The sequence below is a fragment of the Bombina bombina genome, chromosome 10 (assembly GCF_027579735.1).
Source record: "Bombina bombina isolate aBomBom1 chromosome 10, aBomBom1.pri, whole genome shotgun sequence".
In the NCBI taxonomy this organism is placed as follows: Eukaryota; Metazoa; Chordata; class Amphibia; order Anura; family Bombinatoridae; genus Bombina; species Bombina bombina.
In genome coordinates, this window is record NC_069508.1 from 3,968,412 (window position 1) to 3,990,870 (window position 22,459).

General features: G+C 39.6%; 1 protein-coding gene across 1 annotated transcript in view; it reads left to right on the forward strand.

Annotated features, from left to right (window-relative positions):
- LOC128641152 (putative ferric-chelate reductase 1) overlaps window positions 1-22,459 on the forward strand; it is a 65,196-nt gene that overhangs the window by 29,602 nt on the left and 13,135 nt on the right. The window contains exons 2-3 of the mRNA XM_053693719.1: window positions 7,124-7,260; window positions 7,373-7,464. Coding sequence (XP_053549694.1) covers window positions 7,124-7,260; window positions 7,373-7,464 — 229 coding nt within the window. The remainder of the gene's footprint in view (window positions 1-7,123; window positions 7,261-7,372; window positions 7,465-22,459) is intronic.

Below are 22,459 nucleotides of genomic sequence, written 5' to 3' on the forward strand. Positions count from 1 at the left end.
GAGCATTAAACACAACATTTTGCTTTCATGTTTCATACAACATTAAACAACTTTACATTATACTTCTGTTATCTAATTTGATTTTTTCTTTTGGTATCCTTTGAAAAGCACACCTATGGCTCTTGTCGTTGGCTCATTTAATGTGTTCAGTTAGCATCCAGTAGTGCATTACTGCATATCCTTCAACAAAGGATACCAAAAGAATGAAGCCAGTGCCTCACCCACCTCTGACCTCACATCACTGCGGCAGATTAGGGGTTAATAACTGTGTGTAGGTGACGGGGATGTCAGGGGCAGCAGATTAGGGGTTAATAACTGTATGTAGGTAGCGGCGATATCGGGGGTGGCAGATTAAGGGTTAATAATTTATGTAGGTAACAGGGATAACAGGGGCAGCAGATTAGGGGTAAATAACTGTATGTAGGTGACGGGGATGTCAGGGGCGGCAGATTAGGGGTTAATAACTGTATGTAGGTGACTGGGATGTCAGGGGCAGCAGATTAGGGGTTAATAATTTATGTAGGTGACGGGGATGTCAGGGGCAGCAGATTAGGGGTTAATAACTGTATGTAGGTGGCGGTGATGTTTGGGGCAGCAGATTAGGGGTTAATAACTGTGTGTAGGTGACGGGGATGTCAGGGGCAGCAGATTAGGGGTTAATAACTGTGTGTAGGTGACGGGGATGTCAGGGGCAGCAGATTAGGGGTTAATAACTGTGTGTAGGTGACGGGGATGTCAGGGGTAGCAGATTAGGGGTTAATAACTGTGTGTAGGTGACGGGGATGTCTGGGGCAGCAGATTAGGGGTTAATAACTGTGTGTAGGCGACGGGGATGTCTGGGGCAGCAGATTAGGGGTTAATAACTGTGTGTAGGTGACGGGGATGTCTGGGGCAGCAGATTAGGGGTTAATAACTGTGTGTAGGTGACGGGGATGTCAGGGGCAGCAGATTAGGGGTTAATAACTGTGTGTAGGTGACGGGGATGTCAGGGGCAGCAGATTAGGGGTTAATAACTGTGTGTAGGTGACAGGGATAACAGGGGCAGCAGATTAGGGGTTAATAACTGTGTGTAGGTGACGGGGATGTCAGGGGCAGCAGATTAGGGGTTAATAACTGTGTGTAGGTGACGGGGATGTCAGGGGCAGCAGATTAGGGGTTAATAACTGTGTGTAGGTGACAGGGATAACAGGGGCAGCAGATTAGGGGTTAATAACTGTATGTAGGTGGCGGTGATGTTTGGGGCAGCAGATTAGGGGTTAATAACTGTATGTAGGTGGCGGTGATGTTTGGGGCAGCAGATTAGGGGTTAATAACTGTGTGTAGGTAGCGGCGATATCGGAGGCGGCAGATTAAGGGTTAATAACGGTATGTAGGTGACGGGGATATCAGGGGCAGTAGATTAGGGGTTAATAACTGTGTGTAGGTGACGGGGATGTCAGGGGCAGTAGATTAGGGGTTAATAACTGTGAGTATGTGACAGGGATGTCAGGAGCAGCAGATTAGGGGTTAATAACTGTGTGTAGGTGACGGGGATGTCATTGGCAGTAGATTAGGGGTTAATAACTGTGAGTAGGTGACGGGGATGTCAGGGGCAGTAGATTAGGGGTTAATAACTGTGAGTAGGTGACGGGGATGTCAGGAGCAGCAGATTAGGGGTTAATAACTGTGTGTAGGTGACAGGGATAACAGGGGCAGCAGATTGGGGTTAATAACTGTGTGTAGGTGGCAGCGATATTGGGGCAGCAGATTAGGGGTTAATAACTGTGTGTAGGTGGCAGCAATATTGGGGCAGCAGATTAAGGGTTAATAATTGTGTGTAGGTGGCAGCAATGTTTGGGGCAGTAGATTAGGGGTTAATAACTGTGTGTAGGTGACGGGGATGTCGGGCAGCAGATTAGGGGTTAATAACTGTGTTTAGGTGACGGGGATGTCAGGGGCAGCAGATTAGAGGTTAATAACTGTGTGTAGGTGGCAGCAATGTCTGGGGCAGCAGATTAGGGGTTAATAACTGTGTGTAGGTGACGGGGATGTCAGGGGCAGCAGATTAGGGGTTAATAACTGTGTGTAGGTGGCGGTGATGTTTGGGGCAGCAGATTAGGGGTGTTTAGACGTGGGGTTTATGTTAGGGTGTTAGGTTTAAACGTTATTTTCTTTTTCCCCATAAACATCAATGGGGTTACGTTACGGAGCTTTTGTTTCTGCGATCGCAGGCGTTAGGCCGGCTCTCCCCACTGATGTCTATGGGGAAATCGTGCACGAGCACGTCAAAGCAGCGCTTGTTTTCGGTGCAGTATGGAGCTCAATGCAACCGTTTCGCTCGCGCAAGCCTGCTTTTTACAAACTTGTAATACCAGCGCTATAAGGAGGTGAAATAACGCTGCTTTTGTGGCGGTCATTAAAATCCCTATAGCGCTCGAAACTCGCAATCTAGCTGTATGTATATTACTTTATACTGTTGTTTTCTATGTATATTACTTTATACTGTTGTTTTCTATGTATATTACTTTATACTGTTGTTTTCTATGTATATTACTTTATGTTGTTGTTTTCTATGTATATTACTTTATACTGTTGTTTTCTATGTATATTACTTCATACTGTTGTTTTCTATGTTTATTACTTTATACTGTTGTTTTCTATGTATATTACTTTATACTGTTGTTTTCTATGTATATTACTTCATACTGTTGTTTCTATGTATATTACTTTATACTGTTGTTTTATATGTATATTACTTTATACTGTTGTTTTATATGTATATTACTTTATACTGTTGTTTTCTATGTATATTACTTTATACTGTTGTTTTCTATGTATATTACTTTATACTGTTGTTTTCTATGTATATTACTTTATACTGTTGTTTTCTATGTATATTACTTCATACTGTTGTTTCTATGTATATTACTTTATACTGTTGTTTTCTATGTATATTACTTCATACTGTTGTTTCTATGTATATTACTTTATACTGTTGTTTTCTATGTATATTACTTTATACTGTTGTTTTCTATGTATATTACTTTATGTTGTTGTTTTCTATGTATATTACTTTATGTTGTTGTTTTCTATGTATATTACTTTATACTGTTGTTTTCTATGTATATTACTTTATACTGTTGTTTTCTATGTATATTACTTTATACTGTTGTTTTCTATGTATATTACTTCATACTGTTGTTTCTATGTATATTACTTTATACTGTTGTTTTCTATGTATATTACTTTATGTTGTTGTTTTCTATGTATATTACTTTATGTTGTTGTTTTCTATGTATATTACTTCATACTGTTGTTTTCTATGTATATTACTTTATACTGTTGTTTTCTATGTATATTACTTTATACTGTTGTTTTCTATGTATATTACTTCATACTGTTGTTTCTATGTATATTACTTTATACTGTTGTTTTCTATGTATATTACTTTATACTGTTGTTTTCTATGTATATTACTTTATGTTGTTGTTTTCTATGTATATTACTTTATGTTGTTGTTTTCTATGTATATTACTTCATACTGTTGTTTTCTATGTATATTACTTCATACTGTTGTTTCTATGTATACTACTTTATACTGTTGTTTTCTATGTATATTACTTTATACTGTTGTTTTCTATGTATATTACTTTATGTTGTTGTTTTCTATGTATATTACTTTATGTTGTTGTTTTCTATGTATATTACTTTATGTTGTTGTTTTCTATGTATATTACTTCATACTGTTGTTTTCTATGTATATTACTTTATACTGTTGTTTTCTATGTATATTGCTTTATACTGTTGTTTTCTATGTATATTACTTTATACTGGTGTTTTATATGTATATTACTTTATACTGTTATTTTCTATGTATATTGCTTCATACTGTTGTTTTCTATGTATATTGCTTCATACTGTTGTTTTCTATGTATATTACTTTATGTTGTTGTTTTCTATGTATATTACTTTATACTGTTGTTTTCTATGTATATTGCTTTATACTGTTGTTTTCTATGTATATTACTTTATACTGGTGTTTTATATGTATATTGCTTTATACTGTTGTTTTCTATGTATATTACTTTATACTGGTGTTTTATATGTATATTACTTTATACTGTTGTTTTCTATGTATATTGCTTCATACTGTTGTTTTCTATGTATATTGCTTCATACTGTTGTTTTCTATGTATATTACTTTATGTTGTTGTTTTCTATGTATATTACTTCATACTGTTGTTTTCTATGTATATTGCTTTATACTGTTGTTTCTATGTATGTTACTTTATGTTGTTTTCTATGTATATTACTTCATACTGTTGTTTTCTATGTATATTGCTTTATACTGTTGTTTCTATGTATATTGCTTCATACTGTTGTTTTCTATGTATATTGCTTTATACTGTTGTTTCTATGTATATTGCTTTATACTGATGTTTTCTATGTATATTGCTTTATACTGGTGTTTTCTATGTATATTGCTTTATACTGGTGTTTTCTATGTATATTACTTTATGTTGTTGTTTTCTATGTATATTACTTCATACTGTTGTTTTCTATGTATATTGCTTTATACTGTTGTTTCTATGTATATTGCTTTATACTGTTGTTTCTATGTATATTGCTTCATACTGTTGTTTTCTATGTATATTACTTCATACTGTTGTTTTCTATGTATATTACTTCATACTGTTGTTTTCTATGTATATTACTTTATACTGTTGTTTTCTATGTATATTGCTTCATACTGTTGTTTTCTATGTATATTACTTCATACTGTTGTTTTCTATGTATATTGCTTCATACTGTTGTTTTGTATGTATATTGCTTCATACTGTTGTTTTGTATGTATATTGCTTCATACTGATGTTTTCTATGTATATTACTTCATACTGTTGTTTTATATGTATATTACTTTATACTGTTTTATATGTATATTACTTTATACTGTTGTTTTCTATGTATATTACTTTATACTGTTGTTTTCTATGTATATTGTGTCATACTGTTGTTTTCTATGTATATTACTTTATACTGTTGTTTTCTATGTATATTACTTTATGTTGTTGTTTTCTATGTATATTACTTTATACTGTTGTTTTCTATGTATATTACTTTATACTGTTGTTTTCTATGTATATTACTTTATACTGTTGTTTTCTATGTATATTACTTTATACTGTTGTTTTCTATGTATATTACTTTATACTGTTGTTTTCTATGTATATTACTTTATGTTGTTGTTTTCTATGTATATTACTTTATACTGTTGTTTTCTATGTATATTACTTCATACTGTTGTTTTCTATGTATATTACTTTATACTGTTGTTTTCTATGTATATTACTTTATACTGTTGTTTTCTATGTATATTACTTTATACTGTTGTTTTATATGTATATTACTTTATACTGGTGTTTTATATGTATATTACTTTATACTGGTGTTTTATATGTATATTACTTCACTTCATACTGTTGTTTTCTATGTATACAGAATATATATATATATATATATATATATATATATATATTAAGACATGTTTGGTAGGTTACCTTTTCTTTCTGCTCATAGAGCTTCTAAACATGTTGGCCTTTTTAATAGGATCCTCCTTATCCGATCGTTCATGTGGCTGAGGCTGTTCTATGAATGACAATGGATCCTTACCTAGGGTTGTTTCATCTCTGTGTTCCAATCCTTACTTTCTAGGGGGAGGTTGTTTCCTATTTGTATGTGGTTAGAACCTTAAGTTATATTGTCTTGCTTCTCCTTATTTATCTGGCACTCTGGTAGGTGCATGAATCAGAGGGTCTCTACTGTTTTTTGTTCCGTCTAACTCAAAGGTTGTTTAGATTTGCATATTTAGGTGCTACCCATGCAATGTCCTTTTCCTGGGCTTTCAAGAACGAGGCGTCAATTGAACAGTTTTGTAAGGTTGCGCCCTGGTCCTACTTACATACTGTCTCAAATTGTTTTGTTTTTTTCTAATTTGATGTTTTTTCTCAGCTGAGGTTTCCTTGGGGAGTAAAAGTTCTTCCAGAGGTGATGCCTATTACTTAGGATTGCTTTCACTACCATTCCCTATGCGTGTACTCCACAGATTGGGTATTAGTTTCCCATAGGTAATAAATTAATTTGTGGACTCTCGCTGTCATTAGAAAGAAAACATCATTTATGATTACCTGACAAATTATTTTCTTTCATGGAACGAGCCCGTCCTGAAACTTTGTAGTCTTTGGCACCTCTATACCCCTTGTATCGCTCTTCTTTTCCTCTGCGTGAACTACTGGAAGGGTATAGGAAGTGGGAGGAATATTTCAATGCTCTGTTTGGGGATGTGTTTGCCTCCTCCTGGTGGCCAGGTGAAGTATTTTCCATAGGTAATGAATGAATTTGGATATTCTCTTTGCCAAGAAAGAAAAGAATGTATCAGGTAAGCATAAATTATGTTATAATGTAAACTCAATACAAGTCACTATGTAACTCCAGCTTACCAATGCATTTCATTAAACAAGTGAACAACTTCTGGGATTAGAGACAAATATCACAGAGTTGTCAGCACTGTCACACAGACTCACGGTAAAGATTTAATTACTGATAAATACAAAATGTAACCCTGTATAACAGGTAAATGATTTATAATATATACTTCATACAAGTCACTATGTAACCAGGGCCGGACTGGGAATAAAAAGCAGCCCTGGAAAACTTGGAGACCAGCCCTATTTTTCGTTGAGCCAGTAGAAAATGCAAGCCCCATTTTTCTCAAAGGAGATTACTAGGATACTCCATCCCCCAATATTTTTTTTAAATATATTGGTTTGTATTAAATAAAAGTGCCAGATAGTTGTTATATAGGCACCTTACAACCCAATTGCATCTATTATTCACCCCTTTAAATTGTAGCTTTCCAGCCCCCGCTGCTGCAACCCACCAGGAAATCTCCTGGTAGGCCAATCCGGCCTTGTATGTAACTCCAGTTTAGCGATACATTTCATTACACAACAAGTGCACAACTTCTGGTATTAGACACAAATATCGCAGAAAGCTTTATTTGTGATACAATTGCACTGCTATCTCATGTGCACCATGAGGATAATGTTTCACATCTACTAACATCCTTCTGTGGTGCACTTCATAGTCACACTCAGCACCAATCCTGGAGAGACCAGCTTCAAAGGCTTTCTGATCCAGGCTCGGGACAACAACAATTCAGCCCTAGGAATGTTTGAGGTCAGCGGCTCTGATGTACAGACCCTGCAATGCACCAATGCGGCGGTAAGTCTATATTGTGCCCCTCGCAGTATTGTTGGAGGGTGAGTAATGCAGTATGAGGAGCATGTTCAGTTTATTGCTGCTGCTTACTGTGTATACTGTGATGTGTCCTCAGAACACCATCAGTCACACGTCCAGTGACTTAAAATCCAGCATTCATGTGACCTGGGTGGCTCCAGATTCCAACGTCTCTGACATACAATTCAGGTGAGAAATGGTAGTACTGGGCTTTGATGTCTGGACACAGTTTGCAAGTTAATCAAATATGAGCTGATCCTAAATCCAGTGGTTTATTTAGTGTGTGTTCTGCCCTTAACACGTTAAATCTGAGACCCCCAAACCCACACTCACACTGCACTATTAATATTCATTGGATCAGGAGACTATATTAAAGGGATGAGACAATACTCCGCAGGCCTAAAAAGAAAAGATGGTGAGCTTATTTGGTACAGGAAAATATGTTCTTTACCAAACCACATTTGTAAATACCACCATTAAAATTCAACAAATAAAGATTAAATCATTTTCAATATTTAATACTTTAATTCACCTGCCAGCCATGATCTCCCATCCTCATTCAATTTGCAATTAGTGCAGAGGGTAACCTAACCTAATCTTTCTGGTACAGGACCTATAAACCTTCACGTCAAAGACTGTTTGTTGTGTTAAAAGCAGAGTGACACAGGTTTATGCCACATGACTCCTCAGCACATCTAACTATCTCCTTAAGCCATCTAACCATCTCCTTAAGACATCTAACCATCTCCTCAGCACATATAGCCATCTCCTTAAGATATCTAACCATCTCCTTAATACATCTAACCATCTCCTCAGCACATATAGCCATCTCCTTAAGGCATCTAACCATCTCCTCAGCGCATATATCCATCTCCTTAAGATATCTAACCATCTCCTAAGCACATATAACCATCTCCTTAAGATATCTACCATCTCCTCTGGACATATAACCATCTCCTTAAGCCATCTAACCATCTCCTCAGCGCATATAGCCATCTCCTTAAGACATCTAACCACCTCCTCAGCACATATAGCCATCTCCTTATGGCATCTAACCATCTCCTCAGCTCATATAGCCATCTCTTTAAGACATCTAACCATCTCCTCAGCATATATAGCTATCTCCTTAAGACAGCTAAGCATCTCCTCAGCACATATAACCATCTCCTTAAGACATCTAAACATCTCCTCAGCACATACAGTCATCTCCTTAAGACATCTAACCATCTCCTCAGCACATATAGCCATCTCCTTAAGACATCTAACCATCTCCTCAGTACATATAGCCATCTCCTTAAGACATCTAACTATCTCCTCAGCACATATAACCATCTCCTTAAGACATCTAACCATCTCCTCAGCACATACAGTCATCTCCTTAAGACATCTAACCATCTCCTCAGCACATATTGCCATCTCCTTAAGACATCTAACCATCTCCTCAGCACATATAGCTATCTCCTTAAGGCATCTAACATCTCCTCAGCACATATAGCAATCTCCTCAGCACATATAGCCATCTCCTTAAGACATCTAACCACCTCATCAGCACATATAGCCATCTCCTTATGACATCTAACCATCTCCTCAGCACATATAGCCATCTCCTTAAGGCATGTAACCGTCTCTTCAGCCCATATAACCATCTCCTTAAGACATCTAACCATCTCCTCAGCACATATAGCCATCTCCATACAACATCTAACAATCTCCTCACCGCATATAGCCATCTCCTTAAGACATCTAACCACCTCCTCAGCACATATAGCCATCTCCCTACGGCATCTAACCATCTCTTCAGCGCATATAGCCCTTTCTTTAAGGCATTTAACCATCTCTTCAGCACATCTAGCCATCTCCTTATGGCATCTAACCATCTCCTCAGCACATATAGCCATCTCCTTAAGGCATGTAACCATCTCCTCAGTACATATAGCCATCTCCTTAAGGCATGTAACCATCTCTTTAGCGCATATAGCCATCTCCTTACGACATCTAACCATCTCCTTATGACATACAGTATATCCAGTGCAACAGCACCTATAGCCACCTTGTTAGGACATCTAGCCATCTCCTTAGGACATGTATCCAGCTCCTCAGCACATATATCTATCCACTTGGGACATCTAATATCGCCTCAGCAGATATATCCAGCTTTTCAGCACATAGAAATTTTCTTAGGACAGCAAACCATCTCCTCAGCACATATAGCCATCTACTTAGGACATCTAACCATCTTAGTGAGGTATATATAGTCATATCCTCAGAAAATATTTCTAGCTTGTCATGATATATAGCAAGTTCTTCAGTACAAATGACCATCTCCTCAGGATAAATTTCTCGCTTCTCAGTACATATTACTAGCTCCTCAACACACATAGTCATCTCCTTAGGACAGATAGCCAGCTCCTCAGGAAATATTACTAGCTCCTCGTGATATTTAGCTTTCACCTTTGTATGCATTGCCAACTCCCCATGAAATAAATATTGCTAGCTCTTTAGTGTGTAACTATTTATTGCTCTATCTATTATATATATATATATATATATATATATATATATATATATATATATATATATATATAAATAAATATATATATATATATATATATATATATTATTATTTTTTATATATATATATATATATAAAACACGGAAAGGGGACTGCACTCCAAAACCGGACCAGGTACACATCCCATGACCCAGCAACATGCCAGCCCTGGGTGCTAAATAGCACTCACAAAAAGCTGTGCCGTCACCGGAGTCATAGGCAGTTAACCCCAGACAGGAGTGAGTGCAATAACCATGGGGGATTGCAAAACAAATACAACACATAAAGGAAACCCAGCACTCACCAGCTAGCTCACAGCTAAGATTTAAAATGGAAAGGTTAGTCACCGCATCTGGCCAAATGGGACAAGCTCAGGCACCACGTCAAGGTCCTTTCCAACACCTGAGTCCCTAACACAGCCACACAATGCAGGCTCTCAAAGCCAGACAAACTGGGAACAAGGGAGGGGTGCACAGGTATATGTAATCACCCAGCAACACACAAAACACGGAAAGGGGACTGCACTCCAAAACCGGACCAGGTACACATCCCATGACCCAGCAACATGCCAGCCCTGGGACCTTGACGTGGTGCCTGAGCTTGTCCCATTTGGCCAGATGCGGTGACTAACCTTTCCATTATAAATCTTAGCTGTGAGCTAGCTGGTGAGTGCTGGGTTTCCTTTTTGTGTTGTATTTATTTTGTAATCCCCCATGGTTCTTGCACCAACTCCTGTCTGGGGTTAACTGCTTATGACTCCAGTGACGGCACAGCTTTTTGTGAGTGCTATTTAGCAGCCAGGGCTGGCATGTTGCTGGGTCATAGGATGTGTACCTGGTCCGGTTTTTGAGTGCAGTCCCCTTTCCAAGTTTTGTATGTTGCTGGGTGATTACATATACCTGTGCACCCCTCCCTTGTTCACAGTTTGTCTGGCTTTGAGAGCCTGCATTGTGTGGCTGTGTTAGGGACTCAGGTGTTGGACAGGACCTTGACGTGGTGCCTGAGCTAGTCCCATTTGGCCAGATGTGGTGACTAACCTTTCCATTCTAAATCTTAGCTGTGAGCTAGCTGATGAGTGCTGGATTTCCTTTATGTGTTTTATATATATATATATATATATATATATATATATATATATATATATATATATATATAAAAAGGGTTCAAAATTTCCACTAGCCATTGGCGAGTGGAAATTTAACAGTGGCGAGTAAAAATTAGTGAATAAATATCTACAAATATCTAAAGGGATATTATATATCCATAAAAGGGCAAGTATATCTTATTCCTCTAGGGCTATAGTGACCCCATTTACTGCTTAGATTGTTACGTCTGAGAGGGTAAACACAGGCAGAGAGAAATTGGAGAGGAAAAGTGAAAGGGAAGAAAAAGATTGCATTAAGAAAGAGTGGAGAAATTAAAAAAGGTTAGAGATTTGAGAGAGAAGAAAGAGTGTAAAGAGAAGATATGACCTGAGAGAAAAGGGAGGGGAAGGGAGGGGGTACAAAGAGAGATTGCATAGAGGAGGGACGGTAGAAAGATAAATTAGATAATTATAAAACATTTTTCCAGGTCTGCTATGACCTTACATTAATTTCAACACCCTCTGCTTTCTGTCCACCTGTTGTCTTCCCTAGAAACCTAGTTGATGTTGTTAACTTTGTCAATGTATTACTGTATGTAGCATTATTCAATTTATGGTATAAAACAAAATTAATATAAAAAAATGACTCCACAATAAGGTGCTTCACATTGGCTAAACATATGCAAAGGGGGGGGGGGGGGGTCAGGGGTGTGGCGTGTGTGGATCAAAAGGGGTGAGTAATATTTTGGGCTAGCTAGTAGCTTAGAGCTTGACTGTATATATATATGTATATATGTAGCTAGCACATCAGGACATATTACTTACTGGCTTCTAAGGATATATAGCCAGCTTCTTAGAACATTTAACCAGCATATAACAAGCTCTTCAGTTCCTATGGCCATCTCCTCAGGACATTTTGCTAGCTCCTTGTGACATATTGCTAGTTTCTCAGGATATATAGCCAGCTCCTCGTGACATATTGTGTGCTCCTCATGACATATTGCTAGCTCCTCATGACATATTGCTAGCTCCTCAGGATATATTGCTAGCTCCTCATGACATATTGCTAGCTCCTCGTGACATATTGTGTGCTCCTCATGACATATTGCTAGCTCCTCATGACATATTGCTAGCTCCTCATTACATATTGCTAGCTCCTCATGACATATTGCTAGCTCCTCATGACATATTGCTAGCTCCTCATGACATATTGCTAGCTCCTCATGACATATTGCTAGCTCCTCAGGATATATTGTGTGCTCCTCATGACATATTGCTAGCTCCTCAGGACATATTGCTTGTTCCTCAGATCATATAACAAGATCTTCAGGACATATTGCTTGTTCCTCAGACCATATAACAAGCTCCTCAGGACATATTGCTTGTTCCTCAGACCATATAACAAGATCTTCAGGACATATTGCTTGTTCCTCAGACCATATAACAAGCTCCTCAGGACATATTGCTTGTTCCTCAGACCATATAACAAGATCTTCAGGACATATTGCTTGTTCCTCAGACCATATAACAAACTCCTCAGGACATATTGCTTGTTCCTCAGACCATTTAACAAGATCTTCAGGACATATTGCTTGTTCCTTGGGACATATATCAAGATCCTCAGTACATACTGCTAGCTCCTTAGGATATATAACAAACTCTTTAGAACATATTGCTATCTCCTCAGGATATATAGCCTGCTCCTTGTGACATATTGCTAGTTCCTTAGGATATATAGCCAGCTCCTTGTGACATATTGCTATCTCCTCAGGATATATAGCCTGCTCCTTGTGACATATTGCTAGTTCCTCAGGATATATAGCCAGCTCCTTGTGACGTATTGCTATCTCCTCAGGATATATAGCCAGCTCCTTGTGACATATTGCTATTTCCTCAGGATATATAGCCAGCTCCTTGTGACATATTGCTAGTTCCTTAGGATATATAGCCAGCTCCTTGTGACGTATTGCTATCTCCTCAGGATATATAGCCAGCTCCTTGTGACATATTGCTAGTTCCTTAGGATATATAGCCAGCACTTGTGACATGTTGCTAGTTCCTTAGGATATATAGCCAGCTCCTTGTGACATATTGCTAGTTCCTTAGGATATATAGCCAGCTCCTTGTGACATATTGCTAGTTCCTCAGGATATATACCCAGATCCTTGTGACATATTGCTAGTTCCTTAGGATATATAGCCAGCTCCTTGTGACATATTGTTAGTTCCTTAGGATATATAGCCAGCTCCTTGTGACATATTGCTAGTTCCTTAGGATATATACCCAGCTCCTCATGACATATTGCTAGTTCCTCAGGATATATAGGCAGCTCCTCATGACATATTGCTAGTTCCTCAGGATATATACCCAGCTCCTCATGACATATTGCTAGTTCCTCAGGATATATAGGCAGCTCCTCATGACATATTGCTAGTTCCTCGGTACATATAGCTAGCTCCTCAGTACATATAGCTAGCTCCTCATGACATATTGCTAGTTCCTCAGTACATATAGCTAGCTCCTCATGACATATTGCTAGTTCCTCAGTACATATAGCTAGCTCCTCATGACATATTGCTAGTTCCTCAGTACATATAGCTAGCTCCTCATGACATATTGCTAGTTCCTCAGGATATATACCCAGCTCCTCATGACATATTGCTAGTTCCTCAGGATATATACCCAGCTCCTCATGACATATTGCTTGTTCTTCAGGATATATACCCAGCTCCTCATGACATATTGCTAGTTCCTCAGGATATATAGGCATCTCCTCATGACATATTGCTTGTTCCTCAGGATATATACCCAGCTCCTCAGGACATATTGCTTGTTCCTCTGGACATAAACACAAGCTCCTCTCAACATCGCAGGATGTATAACAAGCTCCTCATTACATATCTCCTCAGGATATATAGCCAGCTCCTCAGGATATATAGCCAGCTCCTCAGGACATATTGCGTGTTCCTCAGGATATATAGCCAGCTCCTCAGGACATATTGCTTGTTCCTTAGGATATATAGCCTGCTGCTTAGGACATATTGCTAGTTCCTCAAGATATATAGCCAGCTCCTTGGGACATATTGCTAGCTCCTCAGGATATATAGCCAGTTTCTCAGGACATATTGCTTGTTCCTCTGGATATATAGCCAGCTCCTTGGTACATATTGCTAGCTCCTCAGAACATGCTGCTTGCTCCTTAGGATATATAGCCTGCTGCTTAGGACATATAGCAAGCTGTTTAGAACATATTGCTAGCTCCTCAGGACATATAGCTACGCTAGCTCCTCAGGATATATTGCTAGCTCCTCAGGACATATTGCTTGTTCCTTGGGACATATATCAAGATCCTCAGTACATACTGCTAGCTCCTTAGGATATATAGCAAGCTCTTTAGAACATATTGCTATCTCCTCAGGATATATAGCCTGCTCCTTGTGACATATTGCTAGTTCCTTAGGATATATAGCCAGCTCCTTGTGACATATTGCTATCTCCTCAGGATATATAGCCTGCTCCTTGTGACATATTGCTAGTTCCTCAGGATATATAGCCAGCTCCTTGTGACGTATTGCTATCTCCTCAGGATATATAGCCAGCTCCTTGTGACATATTGCTATTTCCTCAGGATATATAGCCAGCTCCTTGTGACATATTGCTAGTTCCTTAGGATATATAGCCAGCTCCTTGTGACGTATTGCTATCTCCTCAGGATATATAGCCAGCTCCTTGTGACATATTGCTAGTTCCTTAGGATATATAGCCAGCTCCTTGTGACATATTGCTAGTTCCTTAGGATATATAGCCAGCTCCTTGTGACATATTGCTAGTTCCTCAGGATATATACCCAGATCCTTGTGACATATTGCTAGTTCCTTAGGATATATAGCCAGCTCCTTGTGACATATTGTTAGTTCCTTAGGATATATAGCCAGCTCCTTGTGATATATTGCTAGTTCCTTAGGATATATACCCAGCTCCTCATGACATATTGCTAGTTCCTCAGGATATATAGGCAGCTCCTCATGACATATTGCTAGTTCCTCAGGATATATACCCAGCTCCTCATGACATATTGCTAGTTCCTCAGGATATATAGGCAGCTCCTCATGACATATTGCTAGTTCCTCAGTACATATAGCTAGCTCTTCAGTACATATAGCTAGCTCCTCATGACATATTGCTAGTTCCTCAGTACATATAGCTAGCTCCTCATGACATATTGCTAGTTCTTCAGTACATATAGCTAGCTCCTCATGACATATTGCTAGTTCCTCAGGATATATAGGCAGCTCCTCATGACATATTGCTAGTTCCTCAGTACATATAGCTAGCTCTTCAGTACATATAGCTAGCTCCTCATGACATATTGCTAGTTCCTCAGTACATATAGCTAGCTCCTCATGACATATTGCTAGTTCCTCAGTACATATAGCTAGCTCCTCATGACATATTGCTAGTTCCTCAGTACATATAGCTAGCTCCTCATGACATATTGCTAGTTCCTCAGGATATATACCCAGCTCCTCATGACATATTGCTAGTTCCTCATGATATATACCCAGCTCCTCATGACATATTGCTTGTTCCTCAGGATATATACCCAGCTCCTCATGACATATTGCTAGTTCCTCAGGATATATAGGCATATCCTCATGACATATTGCTTGTTCCTCAGGATATATACCCAGCTCCTCAGGACATATTGCTTGTTCCTCTGGACATAAACACAAGCTCCTCTCAACATTGCAGGATGTATAACAAGCTCCTCATTACATATCTCCTCAGGATATATAGCCAGCTCCTTGTGACATATTGCTAGTTCCTTAGGATATATAGCCAGCTCCTTGTGACGTATTGCTATCTCCTCAGGATATATAGCCAGCTCCTTGTGACATATTGCTAGTTCCTTAGGATATATAGCCAGCACTTGTGACATGTTGCTAGTTCCTTAGGATATATAGCCAGCTCCTTGTGACATATTGCTAGTTCCTTAGGATATATAGCCAGCTCCTTGTGACATATTGCTAGTTCCTCAGGATATATACCCAGATCCTTGTGACATATTGCTAGTTCCTTAGGATATATAGCCAGCTCCTTGTGACATATTGTTAGTTCCTTAGGATATATAGCCAGCTCCTTGTGACATATTGCTAGTTCCTTAGGATATATACCCAGCTCCTCATGACATATTGCTAGTTCCTCAGGATATATAGGCAGCTCCTCATGACATATTGCTAGTTCCTCAGGATATATACCCAGCTCCTCATGACATATTGCTAGTTCCTCAGGATATATAGGCAGCTCCTCATGACATATTGCTAGTTCCTCGGTACATATAGCTAGCTCCTCAGTACATATAGCTAGCTCCTCATGACATATTGCTAGTTCCTCAGTACATATAGCTAGCTCCTCATGACATATTGCTAGTTCCTCAGTACATATAGCTAGCTCCTCATGACATATTGCTAGTTCCTCAGTACATATAGCTAGCTCCTCATGACATATTGCTAGTTCCTCAGGATATATACCCAGCTCCTCATGACATATTGCTAGTTCCTCAGGATATATACCCAGCTCCTCATGACATATTGCTTGTTCTTCAGGATATATACCCAGCTCCTCATGACATATTGCTAGTTCCTCAGGATATATAGGCATCTCCTCATGACATATTGCTTGTTCCTCAGGATATATACCCAGCTCCTCAGGACATATTGCTTGTTCCTCTGGACATAAACACAAGCTCCTCTCAACATCGCAGGATGTATAACAAGCTCCTCATTACATATCTCCTCAGGATATATAGCCAGCTCCTCAGGATATATAGCCAGCTCCTCAGGACATATTGCGTGTTCCTCAGGATATATAGCCAGCTCCTCAGGACATATTGCTTGTTCCTTAGGATATATAGCCTGCTGCTTAGGACATATTGCTAGTTCCTCAAGATATATAGCCAGCTCCTTGGGACATATTGCTAGCTCCTCAGGATATATAGCCAGTTTCTCAGGACATATTGCTTGTTCCTCTGGATATATAGCCAGCTCCTTGGTACATATTGCTAGCTCCTCAGAACATGCTGCTTGCTCCTTAGGATATATAGCCTGCTGCTTAGGACATATAGCAAGCTGTTTAGAACATATTGCTAGCTCCTCAGGACATATAGCTACGCTAGCTCCTCAGGATATATTGCTAGCTCCTCAGGACATATTGCTTGTTCCTTGGGACATATATCAAGATCCTCAGTACATACTGCTAGCTCCTTAGGATATATAGCAAGCTCTTTAGAACATATTGCTATCTCCTCAGGATATATAGCCTGCTCCTTGTGACATATTGCTAGTTCCTTAGGATATATAGCCAGCTCCTTGTGACATATTGCTATCTCCTCAGGATATATAGCCAGCTCCTTGTGACATATTGCTAGTTCCTCAGGATATATAGCCAGCTCCTTGTGACGTATTGCTATCTCCTCAGGATATATAGCCAGCTCCTTGTGACATATTGCTATTTCCTCAGGATATATAGCCAGCTCCTTGTGACATATTGCTAGTTCCTTAGGATATATAGCCAGCTCCTTGTGACGTATTGCTATCTCCTCAGGATATATAGCCAGCTCCTTGTGACATATTGCTAGTTCCTTAGGATATATAGCCAGCTCCTTGTGACATATTGCTAGTTCCTTAGGATATATAGCCAGCTCCTTGTGACATATTGCTAGTTCCTCAGGATATATACCCAGATCCTTGTGACATATTGCTAGTTCCTTAGGATATATAGCCAGCTCCTTGTGACATATTGTTAGTTCCTTAGGATATATAGCCAGCTCCTTGTGACATATTGCTAGTTCCTTAGGATATATACCCAGCTCCTCATGACATATTGCTAGTTCCTCAGGATATATAGGCAGCTCCTCATGACATATTGCTAGTTCCTCAGGATATATACCCAGCTACTCATGACATATTGCTAGTTCCTCAGGATATATAGGCAGCTCCTCATGACATATTGCTAGTTCCTCAGTACATATAGCTAGCTCTTCAGTACATATAGCTAGCTCCTCATGACATATTGCTAGTTCCTCAGTACATATAGCTAGCTCCTCATGACATATTGCTAGTTCTTCAGTACATATAGCTAGCTCCTCATGACATATTGCTAGTTCCTCAGTACATATAGCTAGCTCCTCATGACATATTGCTAGTTCCTCAGGATATATACCCAGCTCCTCATGACATATTGCTAGTTCCTCATGATATATACCCAGCTCCTCATGACATATTGCTTGTTCCTCAGGATATATACCCAGCTCCTCATGACATATTGCTAGTTCCTCAGGATATATAGGCATATCCTCATGACATATTGCTTGTTCCTCAGGATATATACCCAGCTCCTCAGGACATATTGCTTGTTCCTCTGGACATAAACACAAGCTCCTCTCAACATTGCAGGATGTATAACAAGCTCCTCATTACATATCTCCTCAGGATATATAGCCAGCTCCTCAGGATATATAGCCAGCTCCTCAGGACATATTGCTTGTTACTTGGGACATATAACCAGCTCCTCAGGACATACTGCTAGCTTAGGATTTATAGCCTGCTGCTTAAGATATATAGCAAATTCTTTGACATATTTACAGCTCCTGAGGATATATAGCCAGTTCCTCATGACATATTGCTTGTTCCTCAGGATAAATAACCAGCTCCTCGTGACATATTGCTAGTTCCTTAGGATATAAAGCCAACTCCTTGTGACATATTGCTATCTCCTCAGGATATATAGCCAGCTCCTCGGGATATATTGCTAACTCCTCAGGACATATTGCTTGTTCCTCAGGATATATAGCCAGCTCCTCAGGACATATTGCTAACTCCTCAGAACATATTGCTTGTTCCTCGGGATATATAGCTAGCTCCTCAGGACATATTGCTTGTTCCTCGGGATATATAGCCAGCTCCTCAGGACATATTGCTTGTTCCTCGGGATATATAGCCAGCTCCTCAGGACATATTGCTTGTTCCTCGGGATATATAGCTAGCTCCTCAGGACATATTGCTTGTTCCTCGGGATATATAGCCAGCTCCTCAGGACATATTGCTTGTTCCTCGGGATATATAGCCAGCTCCTCAGGACATATTGCTTGTTCCTCTGGATATATAGCCAGCTCCTCAGGACATATTGCTTGTTCCTGAGGATATATAGCCAGCTCCTCAGGACATATTGCTAGTTCCTCGGGATATATAGCCAGCTCCTCAGGACATATTGCTTGTTCCTCTGGATATATAGCCAGCTCCTCACGACATATTGCTTGTTCCTCGGGATATATAGCCAGCTTCTCAGGACATATTGCTTGTTCCTGAGGATATATAGCCAGCTCCTCAGGACATATTGCGTGTTCCTCGGGATATATAGCCAGCTCCTCAGGACATATTGCTTGTTCCTTAGGATATATAGCCTGCTGCTTAGGACATATTGCTAGTTCCTCAAGATATATAGCCAGCTCCTTGGGACATATTGCTAGCTCCTCAGGATATATAGCCAGTTTCTCAGGACATATTGCTTGTTCCTCTGGATATATAGCCAGCTCCTTGGTACATATTGCTAGCTCCTCAGAACATGCTGATTGCTCCTTAGGATATATAGCCTGCTGCTTAGGACATATAACAAGCTGTTTAGAACATATTGCTAGCTCCTCAGGACATATAGCTACGCTAGCTCCTCAGGATATATTGCTAGCTCCTCAGGACATATTGCTTGTTCCTTGGGACATATATCAAGATCCTCAGTACATACTGCTAGCTCCTTAGGATATATAGCAAGCTCTTTAGAACATATTGCTATCTCCTCAGGATATATAGCCTGCTCCTTGTGACATATTGCTAGTTCCTTAGGATATATAGCCAGCTCCTTGTGACATATTGCTATCTCCTCAGGATATATAGCCTGCTCCTTGTGACATATTGCTAGTTCCTCAGGATATATAGCCAGCTCCTTGTGACGTATTGCTATCTCCTCAGGATATATAGCCAGCTCCTTGTGACATATTGCTATTTCCTCAGGATATATAGCCAGCTCCTTGTGACATATTGCTAGTTCCTCAGGATATATAGGCAGCTCCTCATGACATATTGCTAGTTCCTCAGGATATATACCCAGCTCCTCATGACATATTGCTAGTTCCTCAGGATATATAGGCAGCTCCTCATGACATATTGCTAGTTCCTCAGTACATATAGCTAGCTCTTCAGTACATATAGCTAGCTCCTCATGACATATTGCTAGTTCCTCAGTACATATAGCTAGCTCCTCATGACATATTGCTAGTTCCTCAGTACATATAGCTAGCTCCTCATGACATATTGCTAGTTCCTCAGTACATATAGCTAGCTCCTCATGACATATTGCTAGTTCCTCAGGATATATACCCAGCTCCTCATGACATATTGCTAGTTCCTCATGATATATACCCAGCTCCTCATGACATATTGCTTGTTCCTCAGGATATATACCCAGCTCCTCATGACATATTGCTAGTTCCTCAGGATATATAGGCATATCCTCATGACATATTGCTTGTTCCTCAGGATATATACCCTGCTCCTCAGGACATATTGCTTGTTCCTCTGGACATAAACACAAGCTCCTCTCAACATTGCAGGATGTATAACAAGCTCCTCATTACATATCTCCTCAGGATATATAGCCAGCTCCTCAGGATATATAGCCAGCTCCTCAGGACATATTGCTTGTTACTTGGGACATATAACCAGCTCCTCAGGACATACTGCTAGCTTAGGATTTATAGCCTGCTGCTTAAGATATATAGCAAATTCTTTGACATATTTACAGCTCCTGAGGATATATAGCCAGTTCCTCATGACATATTGCTTGTTCCTCAGGATAAATAACCAGCTCCTCGTGACATATTGCTAGTTCCTTAGGATATAAAGCCAACTCCTTGTGACATATTGCTATCTCCTCAGGATATATAGCCAGCTCCTCGGGATATATTGCTAACTCCTCAGGACATATTGCTTGTTCCTCAGGATATATAGCCAGCTCCTCAGGACATATTGCTAACTCCTCAGAACATATTGCTTGTTCCTCTGGATATATAGCTAGCTCCTCAGGACATATTGCTTGTTCCTCGGGATATATAGCCAGCTCCTCAGGACATATTGCTTGTTCCTCGGGATATATAGCCAGCTCCTCAGGACATATTGCTTGTTCCTCGGGATATATAGCCAGCTCCTCAGGACATATTTCTTGTTCCTCGGGATATATAGCCAGCTCCTCAGGACATATTGCTTGTTCCTCGGGATATATAGCCAGCTCCTCAGGACATATTGCTTGTTCCTCTGGATATATAGCCAGCTCCTCAGGACATATTGCTTGTTCCTGAGGATATATAGCCAGCTCCTCAGGACATATTGCTAGTTCCTCGGGATATATAGCCAGCTCCTCAGGACATATTGCTTGTTCCTCTGGATATATAGCCAGCTCCTCACAACATATTGCTTGTTCCTCGGGATATATAGCCAGCTTCTCAGGACATATTGCTTGTTCCTGAGGATATATAGCCAGCTCCTCAGGACATATTGCGTGTTCCTCGGGATATATAGCCAGCTCCTCAGGACATATTGCTTGTTCCTTAGGATATATAGCCTGCTGCTTAGGACATATTGCTAGTTCGTCAAGATATATAGCCAGCTCCTTGGGACATATTGCTAGCTCCTCAGGATATATAGCCAGTTTCTCAGGACATATTGCTTGTTCCTCTGGATATATAGCCAGCTCCTTGGTACATATTGCTAGCTCCTCAGAACATGCTGATTGCTCCTTAGGATATATAGCCTGCTGCTTAGGACATATAACAAGCTGTTTAGAACATATTGCTAGCTCCTCAGGACATATAGCTACGCTAGCTCCTCAGGATATATTGCTAGCTCCTCAGGACATATTGCTTGTTCCTTGGGACATATATCAAGATCCTCAGTACATACTGCTAGCTCCTTAGGATATATAGCAAGCTCTTTAGAACATATTGCTATCTCCTCAGGATATATAGCCTGCTCCTTGTGACATATTGCTAGTTCCTTAGGATATATAGCCAGCTCCTTGTGACATATTGCTATCTCCTCATGATATATAGCCTGCTCCTTGTGACATATTGCTAGTTCCTCAGGATATATAGCCAGCTCCTTGTGACGTATTGCTATCTCCTCAGGATATATAGCCAGCTCCTTGTGACATATTGCTATTTCCTCAGGATATATAGCCAGCTCCTTGTGACATATTGCTAGTTCCTTAGGATATATAGCCAGCTCCTTGTGACGTATTGCTATCTCCTCAGGATATATAGCCAGCTCCTTGTGACATATTGCTAGTTCCTTAGGATATATAGCCAGCACTTGTGACATATTGCTAGTTCCTTAGGATATATAGCCAGCTCCATGTGACATATTGCTAGTTCCTTAGGATATATAGCCAGCTCCTTGTGACATATTGCTAGTTCCTCAGGATATATACCCAGATCCTTGTGA